The 18,366-nt window shown below is 40.8% G+C and overlaps 1 protein-coding gene across 2 annotated transcripts in view; it reads right to left on the reverse strand.

Moving 5' to 3' along the window:
* Positions 1 to 1,378: 1,378 nt before the first annotated feature.
* LOC100554699 (uncharacterized) overlaps positions 1,379 to 18,366 on the reverse strand; it is a 70,833-nt gene continuing 53,845 nt past the window's right edge. For both annotated transcript variants that reach the window (XM_062971167.1, XM_062971166.1), the window contains exons 4-6: positions 15,362 to 15,489; positions 8,117 to 8,263; positions 1,379 to 2,176 (exon numbers count right to left, since the gene is read on the reverse strand). In XM_062971167.1, the coding sequence (XP_062827237.1) occupies positions 1,862 to 2,176; positions 8,117 to 8,263; positions 15,362 to 15,489 (590 nt within the window). In that variant the 3' untranslated portion in view covers positions 1,379 to 1,861. The remainder of the gene's footprint in view (positions 2,177 to 8,116; positions 8,264 to 15,361; positions 15,490 to 18,366) is intronic.

An 18,366-nucleotide genomic window follows, 5' to 3' on the forward strand; every position in this document is an offset into this window, starting at 1 on the left:
CACCAGACTTCGCCACAGCAACGCGTGGCCGGGCACAGCTAGGTCAATGCTGTCTATAACAATTAAAAAATTCTGATGAAACATTTTCCAATGAAATCTTGTTTTTGTTAATTTGTAGAAAATCCTATATTGGAAAAACTCTTGCACCCGCTCCCCATATACCATATGGGCAGGGGTCCCCAAACTTTTTAAACAGGGGGCCAGTTCACAATCCTTTGGACTGTTGGAGGGCCGGACTATAGTTGGCCACCGAGCAATAATTAATAAAAATGATAATAATTAATAATACTAACAGCAATAATAATAAAAAGAGGGTTGGAAGAGACCCTTTGGGCCATTGAGTCCAATCCCCTTTTGCCTTTGTGCACTGAAAACACAAGCAAAACACCCCTGACAGATGGCCACCCAGCCTCAATGTTAATAATAATAATAATAATAATAATAATAATAATAATAATAATAGCAATAATAATAAAAAAGGGTTGGAAGAGACCTTTTGGGCCATTGAGTCCAATCCCCTTCTGCCTTTGTGGACCGAAAACACTAGCAAAGCACTCCTGACAGATGGCCACCCAGCCTCAATGTTAATAATAATAATAATAATAATAATAATAATAATAATAAGGGTTGAAAGAGACCCCTTGGGCCATTAAGTCCAACCCCTGTCTGCCTCTGTGCACGAAAAGCACAAGCAAAGCACCCTTGACAGATGGCCACCCAGCCTTGATGTTAATAATAATAATAATAATAATAATAATAATAATAGTAATAATAATAATAATAATAATAATAATAATAATAATAATAATAATAATAGGGGTTGTAAGAGAAAAAGAGACCCCTTGGGTCATTTAGCCCAACCCCCTTATGCCCTTGTGCCATGGGGGCCGGATAAATGGCTTCGATGGGCCGCATCCGGCCCCCAGGCCTTAGTTTGGGGACCCCTGTACTAGAGTATAAGCCGACCCGAATATAAGCCGAGGCACCTAATTTTACCACAAAACTGGGAAAACTTATTGATTCGAGTATAAGACAAGGGTGGGAAATGCAGCAGCTACGGGTCAAATTCAAAAATAAAAATAGATATTAATAAAATTGCATTATTTGAGGCATCAGTGGGTTAAATATTTTTGAATATTTATATAAAACTGTAATTTAAGACAATAATAAGACTTTAATAAGCTAAGACTGTCCAACTCTGAATACCTTTATACTTAAGTATAAGCCGACCTAAATAGAAGCCGGCCAGGACCCTCACTCGAGTATAAGCCGAGGGGAGCTTTTTCAGCCCTAAAAAAGGGCTGAAAAACTAGGGTTATACTCGAGTATATACAGTAAATACAATGGCTAGAATAAATATTTCTTGAGATAGTTCAAACACTTTATATCAACTTGTATTAAAACTCAGGTTCTTTTCACAAAGCAATATTTTTAATACTTCCTAAAATCAAAAGTCTTCAAGTTCAAAAATAAAATGAGCAAGTATATACATTCGCTTTTTAAAAATCAGTTTTCTCCCTGTGTTCTGTATGACTACTTGACTACATTCAAAAGTTTTACATTCAAACTTAAAAGTATGCTAAGCACCCCTGATAAATATCTGCCTTGCTTTATTCTGGTGCTGTATACAACTAAATTCATTTTCAGTTTGGCCCACCAAAGAGGCCTGTGTCACTTGCTTCAGCCAGTCACTTTTGACATTTCTGCACTTGTAATGTAATATATATCAATGTTCTTTTCTTGAAACATTCATACTGTATATCCAAGTGGAATAGTTTCTGAGTAAATGAGAGTTGGTAGTCGCTGGCCAGGTCCCAATATTGCAGCACTTGGAAATCACATGGGCTTGCTTAAGAAGACTTTAGTACTTTCCCCACTTTAATGATGTAGATGCCTTTACTATGGGAACAGAAGGAAGGCGGAAACCTGAAGTCTTCTTATTTTCAGAGAGCCGTGATCTCGTTGGATGAAGCAATGGAGGCAGCATAGACTTTTTGGTCTGGTCCAGGGCATTCTTCTTGTCACTTGGCTTGGTCTCTTCAGCATTCTCTTCTTCTACTTCTGGGAAGGTGAGTTTCATTGTTTTTAAGTCGGACTCTGTTGTGCAAACCAGTCCCCTGCTCACCATCCGTGATGTCATGGGTAAGTTGCTGGGTAAAGTGAAAGTCTCCATCTCCTACAAGAAAAAGGAAGGAAAAACTGTAATCACAGAGTCCCGCTGTGCTATTAAAGTCATGATGACAACAGTTGCCCCCATCCAATGGAACATCCTTTCCCCTGAAACATGCTTTGGAAGGTTTTCTACCACTCCAGGGTTGGGAAGAAATGTTTGTATCGCTATTTATTTATTTATTTATAGTATTTATATTCCGCCCTTCTTACCCCGAAGGGGACTCAGGGTGGATCACAATGCACATATACATGGCAAACATTCAATGACATTAGACATATGACATATACCCTGTTTCCCCTAAAATAAGACATCCTCAGAAAATAAGACCTAGTAGAGGTTTTGCTGAATTGCTAAATATAAGGCCTCCCCCGAAAGTAAGACCTAGCAAAGTTTTTGTTTGGAAGCATGCCCAACGAACAGAACACCAGAGCATGCAGGATCGGTAAATGTACGTACCATAGAGTGTTGTACATGGAAATAATGGCAGTAACAAGAAATTCTTGATAGGATTCACAGTTTGTCTGGTTTGTGATGACAACTACTGTACAGTATATAATAAATGTTCATTTTTTGTTCAACAATAAATGTGAATTCTTCTTCATGGAAAAATAAGACATCCCCTGAAAATAAGACCTAGAACATCTTTGGTAGCAAAAATTAATATAAGACACTGTCTTATTTTTGGGGAAACACGGTAGACAGACACAGAGGCAATTTAACATTTTCCAGCTTCATGAAGGTATGCTCGATTCTGGCCACAGGGGGAGCTGTGACATCGTCCACTTGTGACACTGAGTCCTTGATGGAGTACTTCCTCATTGCTTTCTGCACGCTGCTGTAAGTTTTGATGGTGTCATAAATTAGTTAAATTAGCCACCCCGCATAAAGCAGTACCTAATTTTCTACTCGACAGATGTAACTGTCTTTCGAGATGCATAGGTCAACCACGAGCTAGGCTATTAATGGTCAAGAGCTTAATCCGACCCAGGTTTATATCTCATTACCTCTCGGTCAGTACTGATTTATTGCAGCTGGCTACTAACCAGCTGTGCCACAGCCCGGCTCCCATAGGATTATGTTACTCTCCCAGCAGTTATCCACCATTGGATCCTGTGTATAATCATCAGTAGTCATGGAGCTTTATATATAGAGTAATGAATAGATTCCTGCTCCTAATGACTTACAGCCTGTATGGACCTACATTTTACTAACAGTCCCAACTAGAGTGGACCCATTCAATTATTGGGATATATCTATGTGTTGGCTCATGCAGAAGAGAAGAAAAGGTTGAGAGGAGACATGATAGCCATACATAAATATGTGAAAGAATGTTATAAGGAAGAGGGAGCAGGCTTGTTTTCTGCTGTCATGGAAACTAGGACTAGGAGAAAATTACAGGAAAGGAGATTCCACATGAATATTAGGATGAACCTCCTGACCGTCTGAACTGTTCAACAATAGAACTCTCTGCCTCGGAGTGTGGTGGAAGCTCTTTCTTTGGAGGCTTTTAAACAGAGGCTGGATGGCCATCTATTTGGGGTACTTTAATTGTGCTTTTCCTGCATGGCCGGGGGTTGGACTGGATGGCCCATGTGGTCTCTTCCAACCTATGATTCTATGATTCTATTAGTCAACAACATGATTCAATGGATCTAATCTAGCTGAGTTTACTAAACCGAGTCCAGGTGATGTTAAAAAGGCAAATGTAGTGAGTAAGCATACTTGAGTGGTCTTACTAGTAGGTTTGCAGAAACATACTATTTCCATGAACTGCAAATAAGAGCCTCAGAGATAAAAAAAAAATGCAGATAGTTCATGTGATAGTTCCAAGACTACATAGGCTTTCCTGTTATTTCTCTACTATTTACACAGCCAAAAGTACACATGGCCTGCATTCATAAAATTAATACATGATGTCCCCAAAGGTGTATATACCCCTAAGTGTAGGTAAAAGGTAAAGGTTTTCCCCTGACGTTAAGCCCAGTCTTGTCTGACTCTGGGGGTTGGTGCTCATCATTTCTAAGCCGAAGAGCCGAAGTTGTCCATAGATGCCTCCAAGGTGATGTGGCCGGCATGGAGCACCATTACCTTCCCACCCAAGCGGTACCTATTGATCTACTCACATTTGCATGTTTTCGAATTTGGCAGAAGCTGGGGCTAACAACGGGAGCTCACCCCACTCCCCGAATTTGAATCACTGACTTTTCGATCAGCAAGTTTAATCTGCTTCACCACTGGGGGCTCTACCCCTAAGTGTATATACCCCCTTTTAATGTATATTGTATACAGTCATACCAGTTTATAATGTATACACTCATCCCAGTTTATAATCCTGGAATCAATCTATCTTTCTTTCTTTCTTTCTTTCTTTCTTTCTTTCTTTCTTTCTTTCTTTCTTTCTTTCTTTCTTTCTTTCTTTTGCAGATCTGATGTTAATACAGCACAGCTGGGCTACTCACATATGTGATGGTTTGTGGAACGTAGCTGGTAGCTAACTAAGGGGAGCTACTCTGAGGTTGAAATACCATCATCACTGACTTGTAGCAATGGGCCTCAGTTTGCATATAAATGTAGCTGTGTTGTGGTGGAAATGTAGTAAAAGAAAGGAGGCATAAAAGCAAGGAAAGAAGAAATATTATCTTTTTATGGGGGACCCGAATGAAGGCATAAAGATAATATAGCACTATTATTCTGGAGAAGGAAGAAACTATCCAATGTAAGCAATGGCTAGCTTCCAACTGGGAACACTATTTTTGCAACAACCCTAGAAAGCTAAACAGTGGTTCATGTTTACTAGTTTTAGGATAACAAAGTATCAGATGTTGACAGTGAGGTGCTCTAATAAGAACTACAGTAGAGTCTCACTTATCCAACATTCGCTTATCCAACGTTCTGGATTATCCAACGCATTTTTGTGGTCAATGTTTTCAATACACCATGATATTTTGGTGCTAAATTCGTAAATACAGTAATTACTACATAGCATTACTGCATATTGAACTACTTTTTCTGTTAAATTTGTTGTATAACATGATGTTTTGGTGCTTAATTTGTAAAATCATAATCTAATTTGATGTTTAATAGGCTTTTCCTTAATCACTCCTTATTATCCAACATATTCACTTATCCAACATTCTGCCGGCCCGTTTATGTTGGATAAGTGAGACTCTACTGTACCATGATTGTGTATATCAGGGGTCCCCAAACTAAGGCCCGGGGGCCGGATGCGGCCCTCCGAGGTCATTTACCTGGCTCCCGCCCTCAGTTTTATAATATAATATATTGTATATACATATAATATTGATAATAATGTTATAATGTAATACAATATAACACTAATAATAATACCATATAATAATATTAATTATATATTCTATATTACACTCGAGACTTACTTGCCTTTCGGAAAGCCTGCAAAACCTTGCTCTTTTGACAAGCATTCAATGGGTGAAAAAACTCAGGGCTATGTCTGTTTTTATTGTTGCTTTTATTGTTGTTTTTATTGTTTTTATTGTTATTTTAAAGCCAAGTGTATTGTTTTAATCTATTTTTGTAAACCGCTCCGAGCCAAACTGGGAGTAGCGGTATATAAGTTTAATAATAAATAAAATAAAAATATAATATTACTAATAAAATTACAGTATAGTGGTATAGTTCAATATAGTAATATTTAATGCTAATATTGTGCTATGCTAATAATATAATATATTGTCGTCGTCGTCTCAGTCGTTCAGTCATTTTCGACTCTTTGTGACCTCGTGGACCAGTCCACGCCAGAGCTCCCTGTCGGCCGTCACTGTCCCCAGTTCCTTCAAGGTCGAGCCAGTCACTTCAAGGATACCGTCCATCCATCTCGCCCTTGGTCGGCCTCTCTTCCTTTTTCCTTCCATTTTTCCCAGCATCATGCTCTTCTCCAAGCTTTCCTGTCTTCTCATGATGTGGCCAAAATACTTCAACTTTGCCTCTAATATCCTTCCCTCCAGTGAACAGCCGGGCATTATTTCCTGGAGGATGGACTGGTTGGATCTTCTTGCGGTCCAAGGCACTCTCAGGATTTTCCTCCAGCACCAGAGTTCAAAAGCGTCTATCTTCCTTCCCTCAGCCTTCCTTATGGTCCAGCTCTCACATCCATAGGTTACTATGGGGAATACCATGGCTTTGACTATGCGGACCTTCGTTGCCAGTGTGATGTCTCTGCTTTTCAGTATTTTATCAAGGTTGGCCATTGCTCTCCTCCCAAGAAGTAAACGTCTTCTGATTTCCTGGCTGCAGTCTGCGTCTGCGGTGATCTTCGCACCTAGAAATATAAAGTCTGTCACTTCACGTTTTCTCCCTCTATTTGCCAGTTGCCAATCGGTCTGGTTGCCATGATTTTGGTTTTCTTGACATTTAACTGCAACCCGGCTTTTGGACTTTCTTCTTTCACCTTGGTGATAAGGCTCCTCAGCTCTTCCTCACGTTCAGCCCTCAGAGTGGTATCATCTGCATACCTAAGGTTGTTAATGTTTCTTCCAGAAATTTTAACTCCAGCCTTGGATTCGTCAAGCCCTGCATGTCGCATGATGTGTTCTGCATACAAGTTGAATAGGGAGGATGAAAGTACGCAGCCCTGCCGCACTCCTTTCCCAATCTTGAACCAGTCTGTTGTTCCGTGGTCTGTCCTGACTGTGGCTACTTGGTCTTTATACAGATTTCTCAGGAGACAGACAAGGTGACTTGGGATCCCCATACCACCAAGGACATGCCACAGTTTGTTATGGTCCACACAGTCGAAGGCTTTAGAGTAGTCAATAAAGCAGAAGTAGATGTTTTTCTGAAACTCCCTAGCTTCCTCCATTATATATTGTATGTACATATAATATTGATAATAATATTATATTGTAATACAATATAACACTAATAATAATACCATATAATAATATTAATTATATATTCTATATTACATATAATATTACTAATAATATTTCAGTATAGTGGTAAAGTTCAATATAGTAATATATAATGCTAATATTGTGCTATGCTAATAATATAATATATTGTATGTACATATAATTTGTAAGCCACTCTGAGTCCCCTTTGGGGTGAGAAAGGTGTGATACAAATGTAGTAAATAAATGCAGTAAATAAATAAATAATAAATACAGTAGAGTCTCACTTATCCAACATAAACGGGCTGGCAAAACGTTGGATAAGCGAATATGTTGGATAATAAGGAGAGATTAAGGAGAAGCCTATTAAACACGAAATTAGATTATGATTTTACAAATTAAGCACCAAAACATCATGTTATACAACAAATTTGACGGAAAAAGTAGTTCAATATGAAATAATGCTATGTAGTAATTACTGTATTTACAAATTTAGCACCAAAATATCATGATTTATAGATAACATTGACTACAAAAATGTGTTGGATAATCCAGAACGTTGGAAAAGTGAGTGTTGGATAAGTGAGACTCTACTGTAAATACATTTTAGACTTAGGCTCGCCCAAAGTCTGACATGACTTGAAGGCACACAACAACAACAACAACAACAACAACAATCCTAATTAACTTGACTATCTCATTGGCCAGAAGCAGGAGCACACTTCCCATTGAAATCCTGATAAATGTATGTTGGGTTAAAATTGTTTTTATTTTTAAATATTGTATTGTTCTTTCATTGTTCTTCTTGTTGTTGTTTTTGCACTACAAATAAGACATGTGCAGTGTGCATCGGAATTTTTTTTTTTTTTTCAAATGATAATCCGGCTCCTCAACAGTCTGAAGGATTGTGGACCGGCCCTCAGATTAAAAAGTTTGAGGACCCCTGGTCTATATAATAATGGAAATATGTAAGCTCTGGTAGTACTGCAAAGGTAGGCAAAGGACAATGCACTCGCTATTTGATAGTTGAATTGACCTTTCATATATTCTTTTGATTGCAAAGTTTCTTACGCACTGTAGTTGCAAGGGCACGAAAAGGTGAGCAGGCAGTCCCAAACTGGTTGACCTTTTTGGCATCAATTTCTCCAAACACACGCCGACGGACTTTTCGTCTTGCTATTCTTTTCAGGAGTCCTTCTTCAAGATTGCGTTTGAAAATGCTCTGGAATTGAAATTATACAACTATGAGAAATATATAAGCTGACATATTTGTAGATTATCTGATTTAGTGCTTTTACTGATAGGACCGAAAATGAGCATCCCAAGCCCATTATGAAGCTCGGCACTGTCAAAATAGAATGTCACAGGCCCAGCAAAATGTCACATACTTTGCATCATTCGCTCACAGTCTATTATTTCCCTTATTTTCCTGGTCTATTAACTGATTCCTCCTTATTAACATAGCTTTATAAAACAGAGCTGAGATAATGAGGGCAGGAAGAGAAATTTTCTTTGGGGGGGGGGGGGGAGGGGGAGAAATGGATCAGAGCTAGGCACATTATGCTAGTTATTTTTTTAGAAATCTTTGGCATCAAAGTAGAAGTAAAACACAGAAAGCTTCATATTGCTATAGAATATGAGTCACTGTTACTGAGTGCAACAGGAATAAAGCATAGTATAACTAGGCATTGTTATGGAATTTCACAAAGTTGGATTTGTGTGTCACCTTGAAACATATGTTGTCAATTTCATGAATCAGGATGTTCACAAAACATGGATGGGCGAATCAATGAAATGTCACTGCCTGTCGCTATGACATGCACTCTGGAGCTTTGATAGATTACCACTGTCCAAAGAAAAGTAAATAACACCACCAAGACCATGATCAGGAACCTTATGGGGAGATCAACTCAAAGGTAGACAACCCTCAGGCTTGGAAGGAGGTCACCCATAGAAGGAGACGCAGGACCAGGCAGCCTCCGCAGAACTCCTCTGCTCAGCTGCATTTACACAACAGATTTGAAATGCTTACATCATTAACATACAATCAGGAAACACATCTTGTGGAGGACCACAGTTTCTTAGATACCACTCAGTGGACCACCCTGGATCAATGCGCAGGGGATAGCCCTGACAGGGACAGTGCATCACCACAGTCACACTTATGTAATAATGCAAATGCTCCATCCCCAATCATAGACCAGGAGCAACAGGAACATCCTTGGGAGAGTAATGGGCTCTCGGATGTATCTCAATGGATCGTCATTGATGAATGCACTGGGGATGTTGAGGAGGAGGACAACACTTTACACCTACATGATTCACTTCAACAGGAACACTCTTCAGGGGACATACACACTGTCTTGCACAAAAGGGACCCTGTCAATCCTCAAAGGAAACAGGTCTTGGTAGTAGGTGACTCCCTCCTTAGAGGAACGGAAGCCATCATTTCCGGACCGGATGGGATGGCTCGAGAAACATGCTGCCTCCCGGGGGCAAAAATACACCATATCACTCAGAGGCTCAGCAGGCTCCTAAAGCCCCATCACCCTCCCCACCTTATGTTGATTCATGTAGGTACCAATGACACCGCTAGGCATACTTTTCAAAAGATCACAAATGATTTTCAAGCTCTGGGAACAAAGCTAAAACTGTATAATGTACATGTGATCTTTTCATCCCTCCTCCCCGTTGTAGGACACGGCTCTACAAGGGCCGGAAAAATAGTACAGGTCAATAACTGGCTCAGAAAATGGTGTCAAGAGGAGCATTTTGGCTTCCTTGACCATGGTCTACTCTTCCAAGAGGATGGACTACTGGCAAGCGATGGGGTGCATCTCACACAAGTAGGAAAACATCTTTTTGCACACAGACTCACAAACTTCATCAGGCGCACTTTAAACTAGATCCACTGGGGGAGGGGAACAACAGCCTGGCGAACACTATATTACCCACGACCACAGGGAACCGCCAAAAGGCTAAACGGAGGGCTGCACAAACACAGCAAGGACAGAGAGCACAATAATCCCAAATAAACAGCTCAAGGGGAGGTCACAGGGGCTTACATGTCTTTACACTAATGCTCAGAGCATGGGAAATAAGCAAGACGAACTCCAACTCCTAGCACAGCACCACACATACGATGTCATAGGCATCACTGAAACCTGGTGGGATGACTCCCATCACTGGAATTTAACCATTGAGGGCTATAACCTCTTTCACAGAAATAGAACAAAGGGGAGAGGAGGGGGAGTAGCTTTATATGTCAAAAACAGTTACGTTGCAGAAGAAATGCAAGACTGTAATCCGGGAAACCAGCTTGAAAGCATCTGGATAAGAATCAAGGGAACCGGGACTCAAAAAGATCTTGTCGTGGGTGTCTACTACAGACCTCCGAGTCAGGATGAAGGGCTTGATGAAGCCTTCTGTCAACAGCTGACCAAACAGGCACAAAGAAGAGATATAGTAGTCATGGGCGATTTCAATTATCCCGATATCTGCTGGAAAACAAACTCAGCCAAGAGTACAAAGTCCAACAAATTCCTCACTTGCCTTGCAGATAATTTTATGGTCCAGAAGGTAGAAGAGGCAACAAGGGGATCAGCAACTCTTGATCTAATCTTAACAAATGTGGAAGACCTGATCAATACAGTTGAAGTGGTTGGATCCTTAGGGGCAAGTGACCATGTGCTCCTGCAGTTTGCAATACAAAGGAATGCTGAAACTAAGACAAGTCAAACACGCATTCTGGACTTTAAGAGAGCTGACTTCCAAAAAATGAATTACTGAGCGGCATTCCATGGACGCCGATATTAAAAAACAAGGGAGTTGAGGATGGATGGGAGTTTTTCAAAAGTGAAATACTCAAGGCGCAAATGCAAACAGTGCCAACAAAGAAGAAAAATAAGACAAGTGCAAAGAAGCCAGAATGGATGTCCAAAGAACTTCTAACTGAGCTAAAGCTCAAAAGTGACATGCACAAGAAGTGGAAAAGGGGAGAAATCACCAAAGAAGAATTCAAACGTATAGCCAACACCTGTAGGGAAAAGGTTCGCAAGGCTAAAGCGCAAAATGAGCTCAGGCTTGCCAGGGACATAAAAAACAACAAAAAAGGCTTTTTTGCTTACGTTGGTAGAAAAAGGAAGAAAAAGGAGGCGATAGGGCCATTGCAAGGAGAAGATGGGGTGATGGCGACAGGGGACAGGGAAAAGGCAGAACTACTTAATGCCTTCTTTGCCTCGGTCTTCTCACAAAAAGAAAGCCATCTTCAACCTCAGCAACATGGAATGGACGAAGGATTGGGGGAAATCCAACCCCAAATAGGGAAACAAGTTGTCCAGGAACACCTGGCCACTCTAAACGAATTCAAGTCCCCAGGGCCAGATCAGCTACATCCAAGAGTATTGAAGGAACTAGCGGAAGTTATTTCAGAACCACTGGCAATTATCTTCGAGAGTTCTTGGAGAACGGGAGAAGTCCCAGCAGATTGGAGGAGGGCGAATGTGGTCCCTATCTTCAAGAAGGGAAAAAAGAACAACCCAAACAATTACCGTCCGGTCAGCCTCACATCAATACCAGGCAAAATTCTGGAAAAGATCATTAAGGAAGTGGTCTGCGAACACTTAGAAACAAATGCGGTCATTGCTAATAGTCAACACGGATTTACCAAAAACAAGTCATGCCAGACTAATCTGATCTCTTTTTTCGATAGAGTTACGAGTTGGGTCGATACAGGGAATGCTGTGGATGTAGCGTACCTGGATTTCAGTAAGGCCTTCGACAAAGTCCCCCACGACCTTCTGGCAAATAAACTAGTAAAATGTGGGCTAGACAAAACTACGGTTAGGTGGATCTGTAATTGGCTAAGCGAACGAACCCAAAGGGTGCTCACCAATGCGTCGTCTTCATCATGGAAAGAAGTGACAAGTGGAGTGCCACAGGGCTCTGTCCTGGGCCCGGTTCTGTTCAACATCTTTATTAACGACTTAGACAAAGGGTTAGAAGGCACGATCATCAAGTTTGCAGACGACACAAAACTGGGAGGGATAGCTAAAACTCCAGAAGACAGGAGCAGAATTCAAAACGATCTTGACAGACTAGAGAGATGGGCCGAAACTAACAAAATGAAGTTCAACAGGGACAAATGCAAGATACTTCACTTCGGCAGAAAAAATGGAAATCAAAGATACAGAATGGGGGACGCCTGGCTTGACAGCAATGTGTGCGAAAAAGACCTTGGAGTCCTTGTGGACAACAAGTTAAACATGAGCCAACAATGTGATGCAGCTGCTAAAAAAGCCAATGGGATTCTGGCCTGCATCAATAGGGGAATAGCGTCTAGATCCAGGGAAGTTATGCTCCCCCTCTATTCTGCCTTGGTCAGACCACACCTGGAATACTGTGTCCAATTTTGGGCACCACAGTTGAAGGGAGATGTTGACAAGCTGGAAAGCGTCCAGAGGAGGGCGACTAAAATGATTAAGGGTCTGAAGAACAAGCCCTATGAGGAGAGGCTTAAAGAACTGGGCATGTTTAGCCTGCAGAAGAGAAGGCTGAGAGGAGACATGATAGCCATGTACAAATACGTGAAGGGAAGTCATAGGGAGGAGGGAGCAAGCTTGTTTTCTGCTGCCCTGCAGACTAGGACACGGAACAATGGCTTCAAACTACAGGAAAGGAGATTCCACCTGAACATCAGGAAGAACTTCCTCACTGTGAGGGCTGTTCGACAGTGGAACTCTCTCCCAGGGGCCGTGGTGGAGGCTCCTTCTTTGGAGGCTTTTAAGCAGAGGCTGGATGGCCATCTGTCGGGGGTGCTTTGAATGCGATTTCCTGCTTCTTAGCAGGGGGTTGGACTGGATGGCCCATGTGGTCTCTTCCAACTCTACTATTCTATGATTCTATGATTCTATGATTCTAGGAGGCTGATCCTGTTCCTCCATCATTTTCATGATTTCACTGGCATCATACATGCAAAGCGAACACAACTAGTTACCTCTGGTCTCTCCAAAACTGCCACTCAATTTTTGATTACAGCCATATGCACTCAGAACAACGGATGAGATATAAAGCTCAAAAACACTTTACATTTCATCATTTATATCTGTCTATCCACCTCATATGACAATGGTTCTCATTCTGTGGGTCCCCAGATGTTTTGGCCTTCCAACTCCCAGAAATCCTAACAGCTGGTAAACTGGCTGGGATTTCTGGGGACCCACAGGTTGAGAACCACTGTCATTGGATGTAGGCATTTATCTCTGTCATTCATTCACCCATCTATCTTATCTCCAAGGAGAAGTATATGTGTGTGTGTGTGTGTGTTTCCTTGTCGTATCACAACCTTTTTTGAGATTTCTCTCTTGGAAAGGATAGGGTTAAAAAATGACAAGCTCCATACTTTAGTTAAGTAGCCACTTAATTAAGTATAAAGGCAATCCCCAAGTTACAAGCATCTGACTTACAAGCGACTCCTAATTAAGATTGGGGGTGAGACAACAGGAAGTGGGAGCAATATATTCCTAGGAAGGGAAATTCACTCCTGAAAGAGTTATCAGGGGGGAAAGGTGTCTCCACTGAAGCTTTCTCACCAATCCTGGTTTCCACAAGAAGCAATTTTTTTTTCAGAATCCAGTTGTCAGAGGGACAGAAAGTGAGGTGAAATCTTCTGAACAGGGACACAGACATCAAAACAAACACTACAGGGGTGTTAACCCTTCCTATGCTATCCATATCCATAGGTAAAGGTAAAGGTTTCCCCTGATGTTAAGTCCAGTCATGTCTGACTCTGGGGGTTGGTGCTCATCTCCATTTCTAAGCCGAAGAGCCAGCATTGTTCGTAGACACCTCCAAGGTCATGTGGCCAGCATGACTGCATGGAGCACTGTTACCTTCCTGCTGGAGCGGTACCTATTGATCTACTCACATTGGCATGTTTTCGAACGGCTAGGTTGGCAGAAGCTGGAGCTAACAGTGGGCGCTCACTCCGCTCCCGGGATTTGAACCTGGGACCTTTCGGTCTGCAAGTTCAGCAGCTCAGTGCTTTAACACACTTCGCCACCGGGGCTACTATTATCCATATCCATGTCCATATCCATATCTAATCTATATCATCTATGACTGTAGTTACACTTTAAAAATGTACCTTTTCCAACTTATATACTAATTCAACTTAAGAACAAACCTACAGAAACTATCTTGTTCGTAACTTGGGGACTGCCTTTACTTAAGTGGGTCACATCTCCTGGCTGGAACCTCCAGTTCGGACTTACCTGGGCATTCGCTGCTTTGAGAAAAAGGGAATCTGCTCTCGTGCTGATGAGGACACAACTGGCTGATTACGTCTACCATTCCCACAAATGATTTCCAGTGTGAGGAGGAATCTCCTTTCGATTGTCCCACCAGAGATGGCTTGTGGGAGGTGCATGGAAACTCCAGTCTCCTGTGTCCTGATTGTCAGCAGAACAGACCTCCATAATTTGGAATGGCAGATGCCCCATAAGTCAGAAATGGTGGACTTTTACATTCCCTACATCAGTGGTTCTCAACCTGTGGGTCCCCAGATGTTTTGGCTTTCAACTCCCAGAAATCCTAACAGCTGGTAAACTGGCTGGGATTTCTGGGAGTTGTAGGTCAAAACACCTGGAGACTCACAGATTGAGAACCACTGCCCTACATATTCCCTATACTATTACATACACAGAGAAGATGAATACAAATCAGTTGTAAACACGTAATTCTTGGTCATGCATTCATAACTGCAAACACAATTTCCAGCCTTTTTGTGCAATTCTTTGTATCTAGCCTGATTTTTTTCACCGGTAAAATTCCTTCATAATTGCTAATTACGCTTAGACCCAAAGTTGTGTGGGACGGGAGGAGGAATTCTTTTTTGGAATACGAGTTCCAGATGCCAGCAACCATGCTGTCTGGGGGTTTTGGAAGTTGTAATTCAAAAATCTGATATGCCTAAACTTTGCCCAAGAATGTTTGATCTTCAAGAGAATTCGGAACATACATGGGGATCCGTTCAAGGTCAGAGATTTATTTATTTATTTATTTATTTGCAGCATTTATATTCCGCCCTTCTCACCCCGAAGGGGACTCAGGGCGGATCACATTACACATATAGGCAAACATTCAATGCCTTTTAACATAGAACAAAGACAAGACAAACATAGGCTCTGAGCGGGCCTCGAACTCATGACCTCCTGGTCAGAGTGATTCATTGCAGCTGGTTGCAGCTGGCTTGCTCTCCAGCCTGCGCCACAGCCCGGGCACAGGCTGGAGATAGCAGGATAAGACAAAGTGCTCTGGTTACCTCGTACTTTCTTTGGTTTAGGACACTGCTCAGGTATGGGGTTGTCACCCGATTTTGCACTGTGTCCTCAGAAGGAGCCTGACTGCGAGGTCTCTGTTGAGGCTGATCAATTCTGGGTAACTGAGGTTCTGAGAAATAAAGAAAACTGGGATTGGAGAAGAGGTCCACAAATATATTTCACTAGTAACATGCTCAGTAACCAAGACTTATTGAAAAATTAAACCTAATAGATCTGGATATTAGGCAGCACTTGGGAAAAAGGTCATGTGATAAACAGCTAATGGGAAAAACACTGCTGCTCTACTTTCCTTATTCTTCAAACCTCAATTCATCTCGGTTCCATTGTTCTCTTTAGTGGTAATGTACAGAGAGTTTACTTATACTTGCTGTACCTGAGATCTCAATGCAATTGAATTGTTGTGGAGCTTGTGCCTACCTTCTATTGCTTCTAAACAAGACATGTTAGCAGAGATTGTGGGATGAAAGTAGACATACTTCTCTCTGTGTGTGGTTCAAGCTGTTCACATCAAAACAGAATCACAAAAGTAGAAGAGACCTGTGAGGTCACCTTCAGTGGACCTCTGCTCAATGAAGCATCGGCAATGTAAGATACAACTAGAGTTCTCCAATCTGTCCTTAAATACCTCCACAGAAGGTGAACCCAATGTCTTTCCAAGAAAGATGGGTTTCTTTACTCATTGGTTCCTTTAGCTGGGCAGAGGGGCATAGAGCTTAGTGAGGCCTGTGCTTCCACCCAGAAACATGTAAACTATAATGATGTTTCCTATAGTATATAGTACTATAGGTACTGCTCCGGCGGGAAGGTAACGGCGCTCCATGCAGTCCTGCCGGCCACATGACCTTGGAGGTGTCTACGGACAATGCCGGCTCTTTGGCTTAGAAATGGAGATGAGCACCAACCCCCAGAGTCGGTCACGACTGGATTTAATGTCAGGGGAAACCTTTACCTTTGCCTATAGTATGTTACTTTAGAAAAAGTAAAGAGGGCACAGTGGCATTCCTTTTGTAAAATGATGCATGGAATGATAATATCATTACTTTTGGGATGGATATAGTGGAAGTTCCTTCTTTGGAGGCTTTTAAACAGAGGCAGGATGGCCATCTGTTAGGGGTGCTTTGAATGCAATTTTTCTTGCTTCTTGGCAGGAGGTTGGACCAGATGGCCCACAAGGCCTCTCCCAACTCTATGATTCTATGAATAGGGAGCATAAACTTGTTTCTTCACAATGGTGTTTTAGGGAATTTCAGTATTTTTCCTATTTTTAAAAGTGTTTTATTTTTTTTAAAAAAGAGTAATGAAAAGTAACACCTTAGTAATGTTTAAAGTAACAAGTTGCTTTTTAAAATAAAAGTAATGTCCGTGTGTTAACTTTTAAAAATGACGTACCATTCTCAGGCTCCACTGACACACACTAGACTCATGCCTCACACGTTTGGTCTTGGCCATACATTCCTATAGATCAGAGCTTTCCAAAATGTGAGTTTTAATGCTTTAGTGTGTGTGTGCTGCAGTGTATAGGTGTATCATGCAAACATAACAAGAAACCTCTGAGTCCATGAGAAATAAGCAAGAAATATATTTTAAATATATATAAATGAAAGGTTTTCATGAGGAAATTTCCTTTGTTGTAAATTTCCTTTTACAAGAAAGAAAAAGACACTATTGCTTTAAAGAGGAAATCTGTTTAAAGACACTTTTGTTGGAAATTCCCTCCTTCAAGGAAGAAATAGCAATTAGTATTGTGAATATAACAAATTTATGTTTCATTGTATATCACTGACTGTTCCATCCTTTATAAGTTGTGGGAACAAGTATATGTTTGTGATCAATTTATTATTGCAATAGTGGATTATTGTTTTGCTAAAAGTGTTTCACCAACATGAAATGTTTGAAAAGCGCTACTATAGATGATTATGCACAGAGTTCCTCAACAGAAGTGGAGTACAGTAGAGTCTCACTTATCCAACATAAACAGGCCGGCAGAATGTTGGATAAGCAAATATGTTGTATAATAAGGAGGGATTAAAGAAAAGCCTATTAAACATCAAATTAGGTTATGATTTTACAAATTAAGCACCAAAACATCATGTTATACAACAAATTTGACAGAAAAAGTAGTTCAATATGCAACGATGTTATGTAGTAATTACTGTATTTACGAATTTAGCACCAAAATATCATGATGTATTGAAAACATTGACTACAAAAATGCATTGGATAATCCAGAACGTTGGATAAATGAGTGTTGGATAAGTGAGACTCTACTGTATTTGTAAAAGGATTCTGTTTACATGGAGAAACATCAGCATGTTGTATATGCATACATTGGTAGTATAGATGGAATTAACCTCTGTGCCCCCTTCATATTTGGAAAGAACTCTCTCGAGACTATTATTATATTTTCTCAGGAGTTCCTAGCATTTCCTCTGAAAGCAGATTTACTTGACCCTGCCTTCTCTACAAATGAGCAGCTCACTATTTTGGACTCTTAGACCTGAATCCTATGGGCAGGAATTGGAAGCTGCTAATGCACCAACTTGAGCTGGTCAAAGGCAATCCTGTCCAGAGCTGCTACCCAGCAAATCTAAAAAAAAAAATAGTCATATTTCGAATCCAACTACAGTAGAGTCTCACTTATCCAACACTCACTTATCCAATGTTAAGTAATTACTACATAGCATTACTGTGCCTTGAACTACTTTTTCTGTCAAATTTGTTGTATAACATGATGTTTTGGTGCTTAATTTGTAAAATCATAACCTAATTTGATGTTTAATAGACTTTTCTTTAATGCCTCCTTATTATCCAACATATTCACTTATCCAACGTTCTGCCGGCCCGCTTATGTTGGATAAGTGAGACTCTACTGTACTTAAAAATGCATCCTGACAATAAAAACTGGATCCAGATGTCCTTATGACGATGGACTTAACAGACCTTTTCTGGACCCCAGAAAGTGTGCAGCTCTCCAGACCTGTTTTTT

This window comes from Anolis carolinensis, chromosome 2, assembly GCF_035594765.1.
Source record: "Anolis carolinensis isolate JA03-04 chromosome 2, rAnoCar3.1.pri, whole genome shotgun sequence".
Taxonomy (NCBI): domain Eukaryota; kingdom Metazoa; phylum Chordata; class Lepidosauria; order Squamata; family Dactyloidae; genus Anolis; species Anolis carolinensis.